Source organism: Diadema antillarum, unplaced genomic scaffold, assembly GCF_040938485.1.
Source record: "Diadema antillarum isolate AM-2024a unplaced genomic scaffold, OU_Dant_1.0 scf00000040, whole genome shotgun sequence".
Classification (NCBI taxonomy): Eukaryota; Metazoa; Echinodermata; class Echinoidea; order Diadematoida; family Diadematidae; genus Diadema; species Diadema antillarum.
In genome coordinates this window covers 3,718,460-3,738,216 of record NW_027270929.1, presented here as the reverse complement: position 1 = coordinate 3,738,216, position 19,757 = coordinate 3,718,460, and the positions used below count along the sequence as shown (strand labels likewise).

Here is a 19,757-nt window from a genome sequence, read left to right as displayed (position 1 = left end):
CCACAGAGTTTACCTTGTAGAGAAAGCTGTTTTTGAGCAGTGATCAGGACAGCAGATAAATGGAAATCTGGGCAAAACTTGAAGTCAACTACAATATCAAGACTATTTCAGGTTAATTTCCTCTTCAAAAAGTTTCCTAAATCAGATGTTGAAAATATACCAGTGACAACATGTTGTTGCACAGACATCTTGTATAAAAAATACAGCCTTTAAAATGTAAGTTGATGTCACTCAAAAGACAACTACAAGTAAGTTTGTATCTAGGCAGAATGTGACACAAATTAAATGAGAGTGGAAACCCAAAGTGATATTCCCTAAATCCATAATTAGGATGAAACTATGACAACTGTGAAAATCTGTATCTGATGCATGCATGTCAGATTCAAAATGGATCCCATTAACATGATCAGCAGCAAGCCAAACCATGTCACAGCATGGCAGGAAATCAAATATGTTCTGAAATCCACTCATATGAACATAACATCATGTGACTGCACATTTACAATTCTTTTTAACAGAGAATGACAGGTACTCCCACCTTGAAGGGTTTTAATGTGTATTCTGATTATTGCATATGTTTACTCATCCAGTTTAAATATTTGCAATTCCACTACCCCCCCCCCCCTTCTCTGTATGTTGAAAAATGATGTAGACACATGTATATGCACACACACACACACACACACACACACACACTTTAAAGTGGAGCTACATTTTGTACAATTGGAACAACTGTACAATTCCGTCACACATCTTCTTGTTTATCCCTTTGTAACAATGAAATGACGAAATCTTCAGCCTTCTTCCCACAGCACTTCATCCCACAACAATACATACTTCACCTCACACCTGTGACTTTCAAGAGATATCAATACTGCTGGCAGCATACTATTTTTTTTAAACACTTTTTTTTTACACAATGATCTGGTACCTGTGGTCTCTCAAAACTTATTTTATGTCAGTATGTCTAGTTGCAAATGAGTGGATCATAAAAGGTATTGCAGTCACAAAACTAATAATCCACAATTCTTCGAATTTTCTACAGACTTAAAGAAAAGAAAGGAAAGAGAAGAGGAGAGGGGGGGGGATAAATGATGGAGGGAGAGGCAGAGAGAGAGAGAGGCAGAGAGAGAGAGAGAGATGAATGACAATAATACGTGTGGGTTCAAATGATTGTAATTTTGTAGAAATGTTCTTTTGAATGTGTTCATAGGGTAGAAGAAGAAACTTATTTCCAAAAGCAAAAATGACTTTACAATAAAGCGGCATAACAAGGCAATCAATACTGAACAACAAATGATAAACTACTGGTAGCCAAGAGTACTTACGTATCTAGGTTTAACACTCCATAAATTATTGATTTTCAATCCATCACACAATGATATTGGTTTCAAGCCTTCTAACCCATTGACAATCAACATGCAAGTACACCTACAGTGTAAAGCTATGACGGAATACTTTTCTTTTGAATCCACCTGCCTCAATAATACTTTTGCTGATGGAAAATGTGTATTCTGGTGTGCTGATGTGAACACACTCAATGTGTGCTGTTAGAAGGAGGGCATTAGAAGGAAGTCTACAGTATTGGAATCAATAATTAGGGTCACAGACAGCAGTTGAAATAATGGGGGTTTTCCCAGTCCATGCAGCACGTTCATAAGCTTTTCATTATAGCACGTCAACTGTGAATAGATTAAATCCATCATCCTTGACAGACATTCATTCAGCCTGAAACCTCACAGCATATGTGTAAAACAGAAGTATCTTGCTGAACAAATATGTGATCTGAATTGATTGTAAAATCAGCAAGGGTATGAAGCATTCCACGTGATCCTACAGACTGTACCTTTAATCAGATCTATTTATCTACTGTAAATGTGGAAATTTTCACAAATTTCGTGTGACATGACACTAGTGCAAAAACAAAAACACTCATTTTTTTTTGCTTGTTATACCACTCAGCAAAAAAAGAAAGTAAACACTTTTTCCAGTTAATACTTTGCATGGAAGATTTAGATAAAAATCAATGTGTCAAACCATATCAAAGTTTAGTTAATAGGCTATCAACCCGGTAGGTTTATACAAAGGGAAATATTACGCAGGAGTGAACACATTTGTGTTTGTCCTCCAAGGCAGAAAAGTAAAAATTGCAGAATTGGACATATTGAAATTCATTTGCAAATGCCCTCCAAGCTAGCAATGATAACAAAAGACCAATTTAAAGCAATGAAAGACATGAAGGAAACAGCAGAAATAAGTTTCCATTCCCTTGTTTCCCTTTATATTCAAAACAAAAACATAGTGGGGAAACTGAAGGTGGAACATAAGCATATTTCATCAATTCAAACTTTAAATGACATAGGAGCAAGCCGTAAAGGTGATAAAATCGACAGAATTTCTTCATTTTACCTTTTAATTAAGGAATTTAGGAATGCACGAAACAAATTCAAGATCAAAATATTATTTCAAATTTTCTTAATTTGAAATATAAATGTTTCAAATTTAACTTTCTTTGTTACCATAGTTTTCTCTTATGTCTTTTGACTGCGGATTTGACAGAAGATTCTTCAGTTTCCTCCATTATTTTTTGCCTTTCTTTATCTTTTGAGGGTTACAGAGACATTATTGAGATCATAGGTTGATTTTCGCAAATTAATTTGCATTTCTTTTGTGTTAAATTTGTCTTTTGTTCTCATATAACTTGAATAACAACTTGTCCATTTTGCAATTTTTACTTTTGTGCCTTGGAAGAGAAAAACGAATTTGTTCACTCATGCGTAAAGTTAACATTTTCATTGACCTACAAGGTTGATAGCTAATTGAATTACCTTTAACATGGTATATAAAACACCATTTTAGCCAGCTAGTCTATGAGAAAGATAAACTTGAAAAAGTGTTTACTTTCTTTTATTGCTGAGTGCATTTTGTTAAAAGCATGAAAAATTACTCATGCAAAGATTTCCACTTTTACAGTATCTATCTGTCTATCTATCTATCTATCTATCTATTTATCCATCTATCTATCTATAAAGAGTTCAGAACTTTTAACATCTCACACAGAAAAAAGGACTACAAACTACACAACAACCAATGAAAGGAAAATGCATCATGCCATGGCACAGTCATGTTGACCTAATGAACACAAACTTAGCACACTATGCCAGTAAATGCTGCCGACTGCTTGTGCATGCATGGCCAATCTATATGCAGTACTGATTCATCAGTATCTATTGGTCTGCTAATTGCCATTAACAATGTATGGCAACTGAAATTGTGACAACATCAGGGTCTCATCCCCAGGCTAGCTGCAATAACTTTGTAATTGCTTCGTAATGAAATGTCCACAGCACAGAACAATCTAACATGCTTGATAATTAAATTATGGAGAGAAAGGGGGGGGGGGGATCAGTAAATTTTAGGGTTCATATACTGTCTGTGATAGTGACAAATTCTCTCAGACTGAACACTTGAACTGCACAGAAAAAAACCCCACAATTTTACATGTTTGTACAAATGTGTTTAAATACAATGCACATGTAGATCATGAGTAACAGTGACATGTGACTGTACATGTAGGCCCTACTCTGTCATTGTGTCAAACAATTTCACATCCCACCCCCCCCCCCCAAAAAAAAAAAGAAATCAAAGAATTAAAAATATAATACATTTGATTGTTTAGAAGGTACAATGTGTAGTGAATAGGAGATGGAGACAGAGTCCTAATAACTACAGAGATCAAACATAAAGAAGAGGGTGAGAGAGAGTACAGAAAATACCGACCATTTTATTTTAATATCCATGACAGACAGCACCCCCGTGAAAAGGTGGATCTAAATTATTGCTTCTGAATAAAATTTATTAAAAAAAGAACTAAATGCACAGGATATCATAGGCAGGGCTCGATATTAGAGGTGGTCCTGAGGTCCAGGTTCACTAAAAAAAATTATGTTGGGTCACCAAATTTTTCACCTTTTGGTGGCTTGATTAGGCAATTAAAATTTAAAATGAAATTATATATTTCCTATCATTTCTGACCACAGCATTTTTTTGAGGGCCACCAAAATTTAATATTCAAAGATTTTAGTGGCTAGCCCGGATGAGCCACCAAAGAAAAATCTAAGTATTGAGCCTGTTATAGGTGATTGTGCCTGTTCATTACACTGTTGGATCACTTGTTACAGATGATAAAAGGAACTTTACAGGATGCATCTGCTTGCCATTTGATAAGGCCAACATTTTCAAACACAAGAATGCATACACTATACATTGCTTTGAAACTCCCAGTGTACGCCTTTCAGTGCTGACGCTAGCTACAATTGTAAAAGTGAACACTTGGAATTTCTACACTCCACGGCACCCATAGTCACTGACAATTAGAGTAACATTTTTGTTTATCACTCCTTAAACAAAAATCCACACTTTAAACACACTGTGTGCCACAAAACTTACCCCACTCAGCACTGGAACCAACCAACATTTACGATTATGCATCTGCATTAAGCAGAATTAAAAGTGCTCATTCTTGCACATAAAACACTACAGACTAATGATAGAGACACAATACAGGTGACAGTTGCTATAATTTGTAAACAGGCACCAACTTTGTACGAACCTGTGATGATAACCTTGCCATGACACTGAGTCTGACAAACTTTTGATGTCTTTACACAACTGCCTGCATACCAACACAGTATGGTGCAATATGTTTGATAATTTGGTATTTACTTTCATAGACTGTGCTATGGGATAACTCTGCAGTTTCAAATGCCCGGAGTTGAGAGCAATGTATCATGGTAGTATCATCCAGTGCATGTATGCATAGGCTGAACATAAAGACTTCTTACAAAACAGAATGTGCCTGCAGGTAGAATGGGGTCTTATCTTTTCAATTCAACAATCTCAAGATGACATTGACTTTGAATACCATGAAATTAAAATCACACATAATCTTGTAACACAGCATGTAATTGACATTCTATATCTAAGGGAGAAGGGAGATATCTAATCTCCCTTCTACTTTGTAGTCTATGATGCAACTCATCTTGTAGTTCCCAGTATTCTGGTACCAGGTATTCAAAATGTTTTCGGATTTTATGCTCCCAAAGTATGGAACATTACACTTTCTCAGTCAATAAGAAAATCCTTTTCACTCACATCATTCAAAAATCAACAGAAATCATATAATCGATTCTGTAAATTGTAACATATCACAATAATACAATGATATAACAATATAATAGTAGAGTGTAGTTCTGTAATTTTCTAAGCATTGCATTTATTCGTTATGTCATAACCACCTCTTGTATAGTGCTGTCATACCTATTTTGAACAGTTTAATTAGATACCATTACAACTACCGGTATTATCACTATCATCGTCATCATCATTATAACTATTGTCACATTTGTATAAGTTACCAGTAGAATGCATCTGAGCAATTGCCTTGGTTACTGTGAAAATTATTAAAAAAAGCATTCATGCACCACATCATCATTGCTTGTTCACCATAATTATGAATAGCCATTCTGAGCACGGTATCCTCTTCCTTTTTAGTCATCAACAGTGTTGTTTCCTACTCCCAAAGACTCCAACTCTCCAACTTTTGACAGGAGATTTCCCGCCGAAAGCCCATTTTTGCAAAATCTCCCATTCTTCCGTTTGAGATTTAATTTCTCCCGCCCTGGCTCTGTGTCTCCTGCTTGAAATGATTTCTTCCTTATTGCCATCGTATGTGGAAAAATAAGCCTTAGATAGCACGAGAGAGCATCTAGAACCCTAGAGCTTCCAGGGCTCGCCTAAAGGGCCCTGGACCCCAGCTGCAAGGAACATCGCAGTTCGCGCTCGTGTAAGTTGGAGTCTCCCGTTTGCTAGGGGCTTCAGGCGGGAGAATCTCCAGATCAGAAGGTGCTTGGGGTTGGAGTCTCTGTACCCCCTTTGCCCAACATAGCAACAAGTAATGTACTATGGACACTGGATTCCAAGTTTTGAAAAGTGTTTTTGAGATACAGGTACTACTGTAGCTCGTGACTACATCAGAATGGAAGAAACATCCATTAATTTGAATATTTTAGTAAACTAGTCTATTGTATTCCATACAAATATGGATACTGGTATGTAAACTGCGAAAAAAAAAAGAAAAAAAAAAAGCAGTCATGCATGCTTACGAAGAATACACTATACTGTCACACACTGTTGCTGGGTACCCGCAGCATACGGTAATCACTTCCTATTGTGTTAGCCACAGGAAGGAGTTATATAATTGTATTATGTTTCATGTGGCAAGGCTGTCTAATATTTCTTAATCTATACTGCTGAAACTACTACCTTACTGTCAAAGTGGAAATTCTTGCACATTCGCACAACCTGAAACTAGCAAGAAGATAAAAAAGCACGCAATATTTTTCAGTGTGCTAATATATTACTTTTTTATAAATGTTATTTTGATTCTACAGAATCAAAAATATCTGTGACATTAATCTTACCAGACTGAAAGCAATGAACTACTTGTGCAAAAATTTCCAATTTTACAGCGGCTAATCCATAACAAAGTCCTTCCATAAAACATGTGAAACACAGTGCACAAACACATCTTACGATCATGCAAAGGATAATAAAAGACACTTCAAATATTTCTTCATTGAATATCCAAACTTGCTATGAGCACTGATTTATAATACCCTTCATACTTAAATATAAACAACAGCAAACCTGTCATTTCAATTGAACTACAGAATAATATTGTAGTGAAGAGTAGACAGGACTAAGGATTTGTGTCTGTAAGAACCTTACATGGATCTTTTTCCCCCCATGTACAGCTTGTAGAACACTTAAATTTGATGAGTATACAGTAAAAGTGCCTTGAGTCACATTACTTAGATAGAACATAGATCAAGTAGTACACAATTTGTAGACTATTTATAAATGTGCACGTATGCATCACACAGAATGCCATTAATCATGTCACCTAAAAATTTTATAGAAAAACATTAGGACTTTCTATTCTCTTCCCATACAGTAAATGTCACAACTGTTTCCATGTTCATGGGAGCTGTAGGCTATGATCATCCCCCCCCCCCCCCTGTGATATTGCAAACAACACACGTCACTATGTAAGAATCCAGAGATCCTCTTGAACTTTGATTATTGATATGTGTGGCGAGTACACGCCTGTCGAGAAATACCGGAAGAAGACCCAGTGGCAGTCCACAAGCCTCCTCTTGGGGCAGACACGAACGCAAGAGGGACAGCAAACATTGTGACAGGGACTGGAGCGGGGCTGTTAGTGTTACTTGGTATCAATCTAATCTATGGTAGTCTCATACACTGGCAACCGATTCTGATCATTTTCTATGGAATTGATTTCTTAAATGAAAAAAAAAGAAAAATTGCTAACTTTGTCTCGTGATATTTTTCACCTATTGAGATTCAGCCCTACCAAGCAGCCTCACTAAAAGAGATTAAAATCCACACACACTTGTACAATGTACATGGTAAGAAATGCAAAATCTTTCTGATGATCTAAATAGACAATCACTACTGCATTTTTGTGGTTGATGAGCTTATACTTAAAACTTCTCATTACATACATATTTCATTGCATCACAGAACATGCAAACATGTGACACTACTTTATACTCAAATAGAAATGAATAACAGATGCATGAATATGTTTATACTATAGCTCATAGTATGCTAAGCCTTATGTACATAGTATGCATGTGTTATGCTCACACTCGAGATATTGATGCAAGGACACATGCGTGAAATATGCAAGCAATGCTATACTGCACACTCTTTACCCCAAGTTATGCTCACATTTCATGTCAAAATCAAGTGGAGGATTGATAACAGATACTCAATCTAAATGCAGGAGTAACTCCAGTACAGAGTTAGATGCCTTTACATATACCGTACATAAAAGTCATCATCCAATTCTCTAATTTCACTTCCATGAGAAAGCTGTTTTAAATACTAGACAGAAGTCTGGAAATAACAGTACACAGTAGGCCTACAGCCCCTCATCAGCAGAAAAATTAAAAGAAAAGTGATGATATGATTTAGAAAGGGTCTGCAATACTTCCCAAGTGTCAGGAAGTCATATTCTGGAGACCTGTGAACAATCTGAAAGAAAGTTGTTTTGGTCATGCGAAGATGACAATGCTCAAGATAGAAGTCCTCATGTTCTTGTGCATATCAAGACCCTGGGGCACCACCTATCGGCAGGGCACCTTCCCATCGGCACCCTGCGTATCATGGCTGTTTGCGTATAGAACGAAAAGGTACGCGCGGGATTAAGTGTCATTAGCTATAAAGACAATAAAAACGAAGAAACGAAAATCAAACTCAAACAAACCAAGCTAAAAATTACACATCCGCTTAGTAACGACACATGGCTGTGAAATTCACGTGTATTACCTATGGCCTGTGAAATTCATGTGTATTACCTATGCTGTGAAATTCACGTGTATTACCTATGGAGGGGAAGGGGTGCCGATCGCAAGGTACCCTTTTTAGCTGCGCGAAGAAAACGGAACGCACGCACTAAAATTGTGCTATTTTAAAACGGAGATTCATAATCAAAGAGACGGTCACGACATTCAAAACTGCAGTATTTATGGCATATTTGAGGTAAGAATTACGCGGATTTGTGTTATATTTTTAGAATAAACAAGCTACAGATCCTTTGGGTGACGATAGGTGGTACCCCCAACCCTACTGGTTTCGTAGTAGGACTTTTGCAGAATTAGGAATCAATATCACTTGTCCAAGAAAATTAGTTATAACATTAGTATCTTCTAGATTCTCGTATCTGGGAAGAGTTTTATAAATGGATTACTGATCCCCTACACACAACTAAAACTAAAAGTGTTTTTTTTTCCAAGAGTCATTAGGCCTACCACTACTAATACTACAGACATTGACTAGAACAGTTATAAAACCAAGACAACTTTTCTACAAGCTTAGAAGTTAGAGCCCTTTGTCTATAAACCAGATTTATATAATTTGCAGATTCAAATTGTATTTGTGTGATTCTCTTCCACTGATCTTCTGAATGTGTTCCGCTGCATACTTGTACACAAAATATTTCCATGATGACATGTTTTTCTTTAATCCATCTTCTGTCAAAAAGACTTTTCCTGAGGAACTTGCAAACAAACTTTCATAAACCATCTAATGTTGGATCTAATTAGACTTTGCTTCTACAACTACAAGCTACAAATAGTATAATTTCGGGAATCTGCTGTAGATCTACATCGATTTGACCGATCTTGTGCAATTCTGAAACCTATAATGTGCCTGATAAAGAGATAGCTGCCCAGCCATTCATTATCTACAGACGGCACAGCCACGACCTTAGCTTTGCCTGTCGGGACAGCACAGGAGACGGGCACAGTCCCCGGTACCGTACGAGCCACTCAGTCGGTGGTCGCCGGGCAGGGGCTTAAATACAGTGTACTAATATTATGCAGGCTGACTCTGGAGAGAGTGGTGTGGTTAGTAACTAAAACATCTCCTTTAGACTCTGAAAGAACAACATTATTTAGAACACTACTTCGTCCTACCTGTCCACGAGTGTATTTCCAAATGTTTTTCGTCGATCACAAAATAGGAAGTTAAGGTGAAGTTTATGCCGAGTCAGAATTTAATGCGATCGTTTGTGACAGTCGCTTAACAACGTCCCATTCATTCAGTATCGTATGGAGGGAGAGTTTTCAACTATCGATATTACATGATCGAACAAAATTACGACAAGGTGAGTTCTTACTCCATGGTATTTTACGCACGACTAGCAAGAAACCAACAACTCGATATTGGTATATCGATACTTATGACCAGATTTGTTTACACCCAGGAATCTACATCCTAGGGTCCATGCTTACAGTGTACAGGTAGTTTCAACGGCTTGCTTGCACAATATTGGCGTCAGTCCTACCTGATCACGATCCTGTCAGCTGTGCCTGTGTTGGGGAAACTCGCGAGCAAGATACCGGGAAAATCAAATCAACACTGCATTCGTCTGTCTCTAGGAGAATGGAGATTCTCCCATCCGCGCCAACGTCGTTTCCGTGGACCAGGGTATGGACGTCGGTATCAGACGATGGATTATTAGGTTGGGTTTCGACACTAGAGGAGGCCAAACGAGTGCGATCACTCTTCGAAGTCGCCAAAGAGATACGGTTTATAGGCGAGAAGAAAAGAGGGAATTTCGGTAGCTTCACGAAGCCAGCGGCTGTCGGGAAAAATGTAACTTGCACTGCGATTGTCACGCCCACGCCGGGTCGCATCCCTCCACAAACTCCAAAGACTTCAACCGAGACGTCATCATCGCTGAACCCTTCCTCCTCCTCCTCCTCCTCCTCCTCCTCTTCCTCTTCGTGCCCCACTGGGCCTGACAATGCCAATGGTGAAGCAAGCACTGTATTATTCAACCAGTCCACCACTGTTACTGGCACAATGAAAAATGGTGAGAATAAAAAGATATCCTATAGTTTCCACCATAGGATTCCTAATTATGATTTGTATCAATTAGACGTCTATGTTATGGATTTTGCAATTCAAGTTGATATATGATGCACCATAGAGATGATGTATACTGACAAGTAATGTCATCACTTTTAAGAGTATACAGTAGCAGTAGGCCATAGGCCTACCTAGTAGTTATACTTTTTAGTAGAAGTTCTAGTACACTGGCAATTTCTGTTATAGTTTTGAGTTTACTGTTACCCTTGTAAAGTGTTACATTAATTGATAATGAAGTCCTCGCAACCGGCAGTTTCCTTTCATAAAAGCGAAATTTTGTGAAAGATGAAGAAATGGAATATGTTTTATAGTTAAACATGGATAATAATTTTGGGACCAGAATATTTACAATTAATGTACTTCAATGTAACAAAATTTCATGATATCTGTGCTCGTTTTTAACAGATGCTTAGTAAGAAAAAAGAGAGGGCATTTACACTAGATACTACATGGTTTAGACAAATGTACCGGTAAACAAGTTGAGCCTTTTTGGCTAATTTTGTTATTCATCGTTTTATTTTTCAACATTTAAAGCTTTCATCAGATTCAAAGACAAGAACGTTCCAGGAGATGGGGTTGCTTTCATGGTTATGTCGAAATTCGCAATGACCTGCATGTTTGGACGTGACAAAAGCCAAACCGCAGCCAAGAGGAAAGCAGTGGAGAAAGGCATACAAGTGGAGGTAAAAGTATTATAATATTTTAAGCGTATTGAAAGCGTTTTTCTCGTACTGTGATTAAATATTGTATCTTGTTTTAATACGGATAGTTCATAACAGTACATGTATGTAGTAATATAGAACTCTAGAGTAAACCACAAGGAAATATAAAGAGACCACCCTCGATTTAAATTTCTGTTGCCATGCTTACACACATTGCCATTATTCAAACATTTATTTCAAGTTTCACATTTAAGTGACTCCTAAAAATCTGCCAAATGTTCCATTATCTTGTAAACCTGCAGGTCAAAATACTCAGTACTGAATATCCTACATTTTGGTGAATGGTTATTAATTGTGTATCAGTTTGTTTCAGTAAAGAGCTTCACATTTAGCTATGCTTCTTTTTCATTCTTCTTTGAAATATTGTCCCAAACTTTTAAAGGGACTGTACAGTACTGGTTGAGGTAGGGATTCATGTTTTGAACATTCCTAAGTGAGATAATGAAAAGCATCTTTTGAAATATGAAAGAGCATGTAATTTTAAGAAGGATTCAACGTCTATTTGATGAAAATTGGTTTTCAAATGGCTGAGATATCCAAAAAAGTGCTAATAATAAAAGGCGACATGCCCCAACTTTATTAGTATCTCTTTCTTTCACCTTGTTTTTTGGATATCTCAGCCATTTCAAAACCGATTTTCATCGAATAAACTTTTGATACCCCTTAGAACTGCATGCTCTTTGACATCTCATAGAGTGGTTTCTGAATATCTCACAAAACATTTAAAGCTAAATCTTCACCTCGACCAGAACTGTACACACCCTTTAAAGTCAAGTGCTGCATGACAAGTTTCCCTCTGCTTTAATACCTTCCCTGAAAGGATGATCAACCAACCAAGAAAAGGAGGAAAGTACGGCAGTCAAAGAAAAAGGGATGTCGGGCCCGTATGATAATGAAGGAGGTCCTGAGGTTTCCAGAGTTTAAGGTAAATGCTTTCAATGATGATCACATAGAAGAGTTCTTAGTGCTTAGAAACTTTAGTAATTAGCATTTTATAGATACCATTTATTATTATTATCATTATTGTTATTGTTATTATTATTGTTATTATTAGTATTATTATTATTATTATTATCATCATCATTATTATTATTGTTGTTGATATTATCATACAGAAAGCATACAAACATACAAATTGTACAATGCGCACACACACACACACACATATATATATATATGCATATATATAAACATATATAGCACACATACATAGTATAAAGTGGAACTCGATATAAAGAGATCTGATATAACAAAATATCTGATAGAAAGAACAAATTGTCTTGGTCCCAAGGATCTTGTTATACTGAGTTTCCACTGTACATGTTATGATGCATGAATGTGAGTATGCATGCATGCATATATTGGAATAGATACATGAATGCAGTGTTCGTAGTGATTGAGGCATTCCCATGGAAGTACCTGTTATACATGCGTTTGTCAAGAGAACTTAGATTCAGATTGTCTGCTGCACACTCAGATCTTAAATGCCTAGCCTTATTCATCCTCAGTCACATTCATTTTATAAACTTACTTGAATGTTTTCTTTATTCTCATAGGTGTTCATCTGTTTACTTTTCTTGTTTTGTTTTGCTCTCCAATTGAAGATAGACAAATACACCAAACATAACTGCAACGCAATGAGCAGGGATCTTCGATACGCCCTGTCTGGCGGAGAGAAGGTGCAGTATGAAAGTAGGATCTACATCGCATTGCCAGCTGATGAGTTGCATGGTGACTTACACAGTATTGGACAGGTAAATAAACTGAGTTCATTGCCAAACAGCGGTTTGTGTTTTCCCTCCTTTGTGCTAGAAGACATGCACAAAATGACAACATGCGTATATATTAGTAGTGTAACAAAGTGTGATGTCATAGCCTTTCATCACCATGGAAACTGATTCCTAACAACCTAACCTGTCCCAAATATCTGTGAACACTCTTTCAGTGGATGTAACCGGGGGATATGTGTTTATGTTCAAGGCAAGAAGCAAGGAATATAAGAGATTCATCATACTGAGATAATTATATGACCACATCTCATATGCATCCACTTGTGCTTCAAGCTTCTCTCATCACTGTTCTCTTAATACTTCAGCTGCTTTCCCTACAGATAGACACAGTCATTTAATTTGTCAATCTATCTAGCTCTTTTGTCCAGTTGTTGCTGCCGTATCCAATATAAACACCAAAAAGCTACAGCATAATATGTTCCAAAAAAATATATAAGATGATGATATACACTGTACTCCTGCTTCTTAGTATAATGATATATTCTAACGGGTCTTGTGTACTAAAAGGAGAAAATTAGACAGAGTATCATAAACATGGCTGTTTGCTAGTTTGTGGACACTTTCATCAGTTTTATAGTGAATGGCTGACCCTCCATTTATGATCCACCAAAATGAAAAAGGTGCACGGGCGCTCTTGCCTTCCAAGCGCAAAAATTGCGTCAGGTTGTCGAACTGTACCTAACTTGTGTGTGTACCGTTTGTACACTGTACTGTACACACCGTTACGCGAAACACCTACGTGTGTGTAACGGATCATCTCCATTCATCTGCAGTTCTTTGCGTAGACGAGATAGCGGCGTCTTCATTTGCAAAATGCCTCGATTTTCGGAATATTTCACACCAATGACGGTGAACATTTTATTCAGTATGGGGGCAGGAGTGCTACTAGGCTGGTTCATTAAAGGAAAAGTGGGAAGACAACAAATTTTGCGCGCTCAGGCGGCGGCAAGATCATCGGGTGCTGCAGATGTGAGTTAATATTTGGTCCCACGTACTAGTTTTTATGTGTTCAATTGAAGGCAGCTTCCACACTGCTACTACTACATGTCATTACAAGTGAAGTGTGGTCAGCATTCAATTCAAATCCGGCGTTGATATTCACACAAAAGTTTGAAGTCCACAAAGAGTTGGGCCAAGAGTTGTTTCAAGATTGACAGTACGCTGTCTCAGATATTTGCAGATCTGACCTAGTCTACGTTTGCTGTTTTCAATGCTAATTTAATGCACTCTTTACAGATTGTTTGCAAGCAAATACATGTCATTATCCACTACATTAAGATTAATCCAGTCTGCAGTGCTTATCCCGTTCAGAGTTCTGTAATTTTGCTATTCAGGTAGGGTAGTGCTAGATAAAACAGGTCTAGTGGGCTTGTGCTTGACCAAGCTTGGTGGGCCAAGCTTGCTCAAATTGCATGCAATATTATCCAACGTTTGTCACATCATTGTCATCATTCCTTCAAATTTATCATGCAGATCTTGTCACATCATCATTCCTTCAAATTTATCATGCAGATCTTGTCACATCATCATTCCTTCAAATTTATAACATCAGATCTTGTTTTTGACTGGTTGAAAAGTGTCAATTCTTCTTTTTTTTTCTTCTTCTCCTCCCCCTCCTCCTTCTTCTTCTTCTTCTCCTCCTCCTCCTCCTCCTCCTTCTTCTCCTCCTCCTCCTCTCCCGCCTTCAGTAGTACTAAGAGTAGATCCCTAGTACAAAGTCGTAGTAGGGCCATGCCTATGTACATTGTACTGTCTGACACCCTGTACTGTATAACAGTATACAGGATAAATAGCAAGTCTAATTTTTTGCAAATTGGGACTTCCTGATAGTTTTGTGAGTGGTTACAACCACAAGTTCGTGATTGTGGACCACAGTACCAAACAGAGAAATGTATGCGTGCATGTTAGATACATTCATGTCAGGAGCAGAATTCATATTTTTTGTGTGTTTTTAAATTCACGAATTGCACCCGTCTCGATTTACGGAATTTAATAACCTCGCAAAATATTTTGCGTATGCTTGTACAGTAGCCTGCAGGAGCCAATCAAAGAGATATTTGCCCCAAGCCTCTTTCGCACCCCCACCCACCACCAAAAGAGGAAAAATCAAACAAAAATATACATGCATGTTGTATTCTTGTAACAGTACATATTTTCTTTGATATATGTTGTTTGTTTCAAATTACTTTGTTATTTGTCTTTGTCTGCCTTGAATGAATTGATGTACAGACATTACTCAGAAATTCTATCACAATGTATTTGAAAGCATTTTACCCTAAAGGCTTGTCAGCAAATGTTGTTATTCATTGTTTTCTTTCAGGGTTCATCCAGTGTGATGTCTGAGAATGGAGAGTACAAGATGGTGCTGGTTGTCAGAAATGACCTCAAAATGGGCAAAGGAAAAGTTGCTGCACAGGTGAGAACAAAACAAAATGAACATCAAAACAATTGAATTTTTGGTAATCTTACTTATTTGTGAACATGAATTTGTTACACTTCAAAAGTAGTAAATATCATAAATCATACAAGTCCCATTTTGCAAAATACTATACTCACATAATATATGGCATGCACGTTGCATTCCAGAGGAAGAGACCATAATGCTTTACAACATGCTCTGTTTATCAATCTGTCTTGCAGTGTAGCCATGCCACCCTGGGCTGCTATAAGAAAGGTCTGCGTATCAAACCGGACTGGGTGAAGAATTGGGAGCTGGATGGTCAACCTAAGGTGGTGCTCAAAGTACAGGATGAACAATCATTGTAAGTATCACAAAGTGATAATGATTTGAGGCATTATATGCCCATTTGCAGTATGGGTAACTCCTTCATTGTTAACACTGGTCTTCCAGAAGGCACTGCCATTATTTCTTCCGCTAAGGAGGTTCCGTTTTTACAGGCATTGGTTTGTCTGTCTGTCAGTTTTCAAAATAACGCAAAAAGTGTGTATATGGGTGGAAATGAACTTGGCGAAGGACTGCGCTGTTTGAGTGCCTTTCTTGTTATCACTACCACTTCCTTGCTAGATATCCAGTTTTTGAAGTGTGGGATATAGTCCACAGATGTAAACACTGGGCAAGATTTGAAATGGCAGCCAGAATCTTTTATATAAGATTTGCCACTCTATACTCTTGTGGGGAGAGGGTGTTTCAGTATCCATGCATTATCCTTCTGCTCGCATTTAATCCATCGACAAAGGGAAACTTTACTTCATGAGTGCAGCATAGAGCAAAGTCTTCAAACATTTGTCCTTATTCTCACTCCTTTTTTCATCTCCTTGTGCTGCCTTTCTCTTTTTTACCCTTTCCATTCTGCCATCCAGACAAGTGCTTTCAGGTCAGGCCACCCGGAAAGGCATCCCAACCTCTGTCATCCAGGATGCGGGGAGGACGCAGATTGCTCCAGGCACAAAGACGGTCATAGGGATCGGACCAGGTAGGAATCCTTTTCTGATCATTGTTGGATGACCAGTGTCCAACAACATCTGCTGATGAGACACCTTCGACATATCAAGATATTCTGTCAAGTTATTCCCGAGGTGTCCTTCTGCCTCTTAATTTGGTACCACTGATATGACAAGATATTTTTCTCTATCATGGCATCTACCATGATGTATATGAAAATGTTTTCCTGTTTATTTATTGTCAACACGTCAAATGTGATTCAAATCATGGTATCTGTATACCACATCAGTAGGGAACACAGGTCCAAATAAATTAAATTTAAGGGCACATAATTTGGTTCTGATATATTAAAGTGGAACTTAAATGGGAATCCTGAAATAGGAAAACTATACCCCTTTGTAAGCTGAGAACATACTAAATATGAAAATTTTAAGTTGTGACTTGGGAAGATGGAAAAAAGATGAATAAAGATGAAAACAGTCATTCTGTGCACCCATCGGCAGTTTATACCAGAAGAAAGTTTGTGCTCATGTTTGCCTAATGTAAGTGACAAAGGGCATTGCAATAATTTTTTGGCTACATATTTGGTGTTTATGATCATTATACATTAATAAACCTTTGAGAACTTTATCAAACTGTACTTTGTGTCAGCTGACATGTCTGGTGGTCCAGTAAGAAATCTCGTAGATCGCAAGACTTAGGGTCAAACATGACTTCACAAACTTTCCAAACACATATCAATGTGTGAGAGACAGGTTAATCTCAATATGAAATGTGAAGAAAAAAACTTAAGATAATACTGTAAATGCAGTATGCATGCATTCGAATATGAAGTACAAGCAATATCTTTTTATTCCACTCTTGAATTCATTTACTTGTCGACACTAAATGTTTTGTCTCTTTATCTTGTGTCACAGGTCCAGCTGAACTTATAGATGAGGTCACTGGAGACTTGAAGCTGTATTAACCTGAACATTTGAGGATACATTCATCATGGACAATTCCCATTCTGGCCTGGTATCAGGATGGTTCAGGACCAGAGAGGTAATGTGAAGAGCTTGGGAACATGAGCAGCCTTGTCTTGATTCCATGGAGTATGATCGGCACACTGATGCAGCCAGGCCGTTTGAAACATCCTAGTGGGCGTGTCATCACCATGGCAATGGGTAGCCTTGGGCATCATCAAAATGCCAATGCAGAAAACTTCTCTCCTCTGCCTCCTCAGTGACCCGAGTGGAGAGTTGCAGCTGCTTCATGGTGTATACCTGAAATAAGAGGAACCTTTAACAGAATGAAGTACTGGACAGGCCAAATATTTTTTGTAAGAGCATCATTTTGCGATTAGAGGAACTTTCACATCACTTTCACCAGTGGTTGAATTTGAAAATTGTGAACCACAGTGACAAAATGAGAAATGACTGTTATCCCTTTTCAAGAAAAAAGCTGAGCATTTTTCCACCTTAGAGAAGACATGCATTGTAATTGTGGTATGGAAGGCAATATTTTTGCAAGATGTTGAATTAAGGACTATCAGTATACTCATGAAATTTGCAGAAGTAAAACTCTGCAATAATATGGCATATTCAATACCCTGGACCAGCCAGGCTACTCTGCCTTTGGAAGTTATAAGACTGTTAGTACAGTGCACTCGCATTATAACAAAATTCTGGATACAACACAGTCAAAATTCAGGTCCCCAAATTATCATCTATTAATATATCTTTATATACTTTACTGTTTGGCCACAACAAAATTTCAATATAATGAAAGAAAATTGCCAACCCCGAGGACTTTGTTATAATGGAAGTTGCCTGTATTCCTTGCCAAAGAATAAACACAGAAATTGCATTAATCTTCCTCTTTTGAAATTATATTTGTGCATTGAGAGGCATGTTGCACACAAGTATCTCCCTAATTACTCCTTAGAATCTCCCTGATGTGACGGTTGAATATTGGCAGCACTGAGACTTACTGGAGTTCGGTCAAGTTGTAAAACAGGTTGCATAACTTTGTTTTTCTTCTTCTTTAATATGTATACAAGAATGATTCATTTCATTTTTCCGTTTTGGTTCTGGGTACATCTCAATGGTCTTACCACATGATTATGAATTGTTACTAGGCTAATTCGTCTTTTTGTGTACAGGTATATGATTATTCATTTTCAGTATCTTGTGGGATACTCCCCCCCCCCCCCAAAAAAAAAAAAAAAAGAAAAAAAAAAAGAAAAAGATCTAAGGGTGCAAAATGGACATCAAGGATTTCTTCTACTTGAAGACTGCATTGGTAGTAATCATGAATTATTACACACAGTTTGAGGCCTTGCCTAGGTTAAACTGCACTGTTGTGTGTGAGGAAAACCAGTGTGGCATATCATTGTTACATCATATCTGATAGTGCAATACAGGTGATGAAAGATCTTGCTGTCTTTGAATTTAATGATCAAAAGCTTTCAAAGAACATTCCAAGGGGCTTCCTTTCTTGGCTGGCTTCAGCACCAATTTAGTACTTCAAAATACTTCAAAATGGTATCTTTGGAATAAGTGTAGTATTTCTCTCTGAGTGTACTTTGCTGTAACAAACCAATCAAGTTTGGCCACAGAAAAGCACTGTATGAGAAAAGAGATGTTTAAAAATCTGATTCAACTGTGCTTTTGCAAGGCTTGAAAATGAAAATTTGAAATGACATCTACATATTGGAGCAAAATATGAAAACGTGCAGATTTTGTCATTCTCTGGAGCTTTGCTGGATATATTCTGGATTTGGATTGAACTTACTCAATTCTTAGTTTGGTACTAAAGATGAACTAGTAAAACATCAATACAGAAATTCATTGACTGTGCATATCAGAACAAGTTTGGGCTTTTCTATGTAATTTCTAATGTGTCATTTTTAATAGGCCAGAATATCCAGAATGGTTGCCTTATTTTTATTGCCTGTTCACAAATGTTATTAGTATGTAAATGTACTAGGAATCTAAGAAACCAAAATTGGTTATCAGGCATGATCAATAAAGCTGCATGTTCTTGAGCCTCAACAAAAGAGCTCTCTTTTCTTAAACAGTATGATAGAGTAACTGTACACAGTGGACATGTTCAACAAAGTATACTTGCTGCTTTCTTTTCCACTACAGTAGACTCCCGTTATAACGAAGTCCTCGGGACCGGCAGTTTTCTTTCGTTATATCAAAATTTCGTTAAAATCGAACAAATAAAGAATGAAAATACATAGAGTGGATAATGTTGTGGCCTGAATTTTTACTTTGTTGTAACCAGAATTTCGTTATAACCGTGTTCGTTATAATGGGAGTGCACTGTAGCACC

General features: G+C 37.4%; 1 protein-coding gene across 1 annotated transcript; it reads left to right on the top strand.

The window, feature by feature from the left end:
- Nucleotides 1-13,802: 13,802 nt before the first annotated feature.
- Nucleotides 13,803-18,128, top strand: LOC139712201 (peptidyl-tRNA hydrolase 2, mitochondrial-like). Its single transcript, XM_071624044.1, has 5 exons — nt 13,803-14,002; nt 15,354-15,449; nt 15,674-15,795; nt 16,355-16,467; nt 17,354-18,128. Exons 1-5 carry the CDS (start codon nt 13,847-13,849, stop codon nt 17,401-17,403), a joined length of 537 nt encoding a protein of 178 aa, XP_071480145.1. The 5' UTR covers nt 13,803-13,846; the 3' UTR covers nt 17,404-18,128.
- Nucleotides 18,129-19,757: the final 1,629 nt, after the last annotated feature.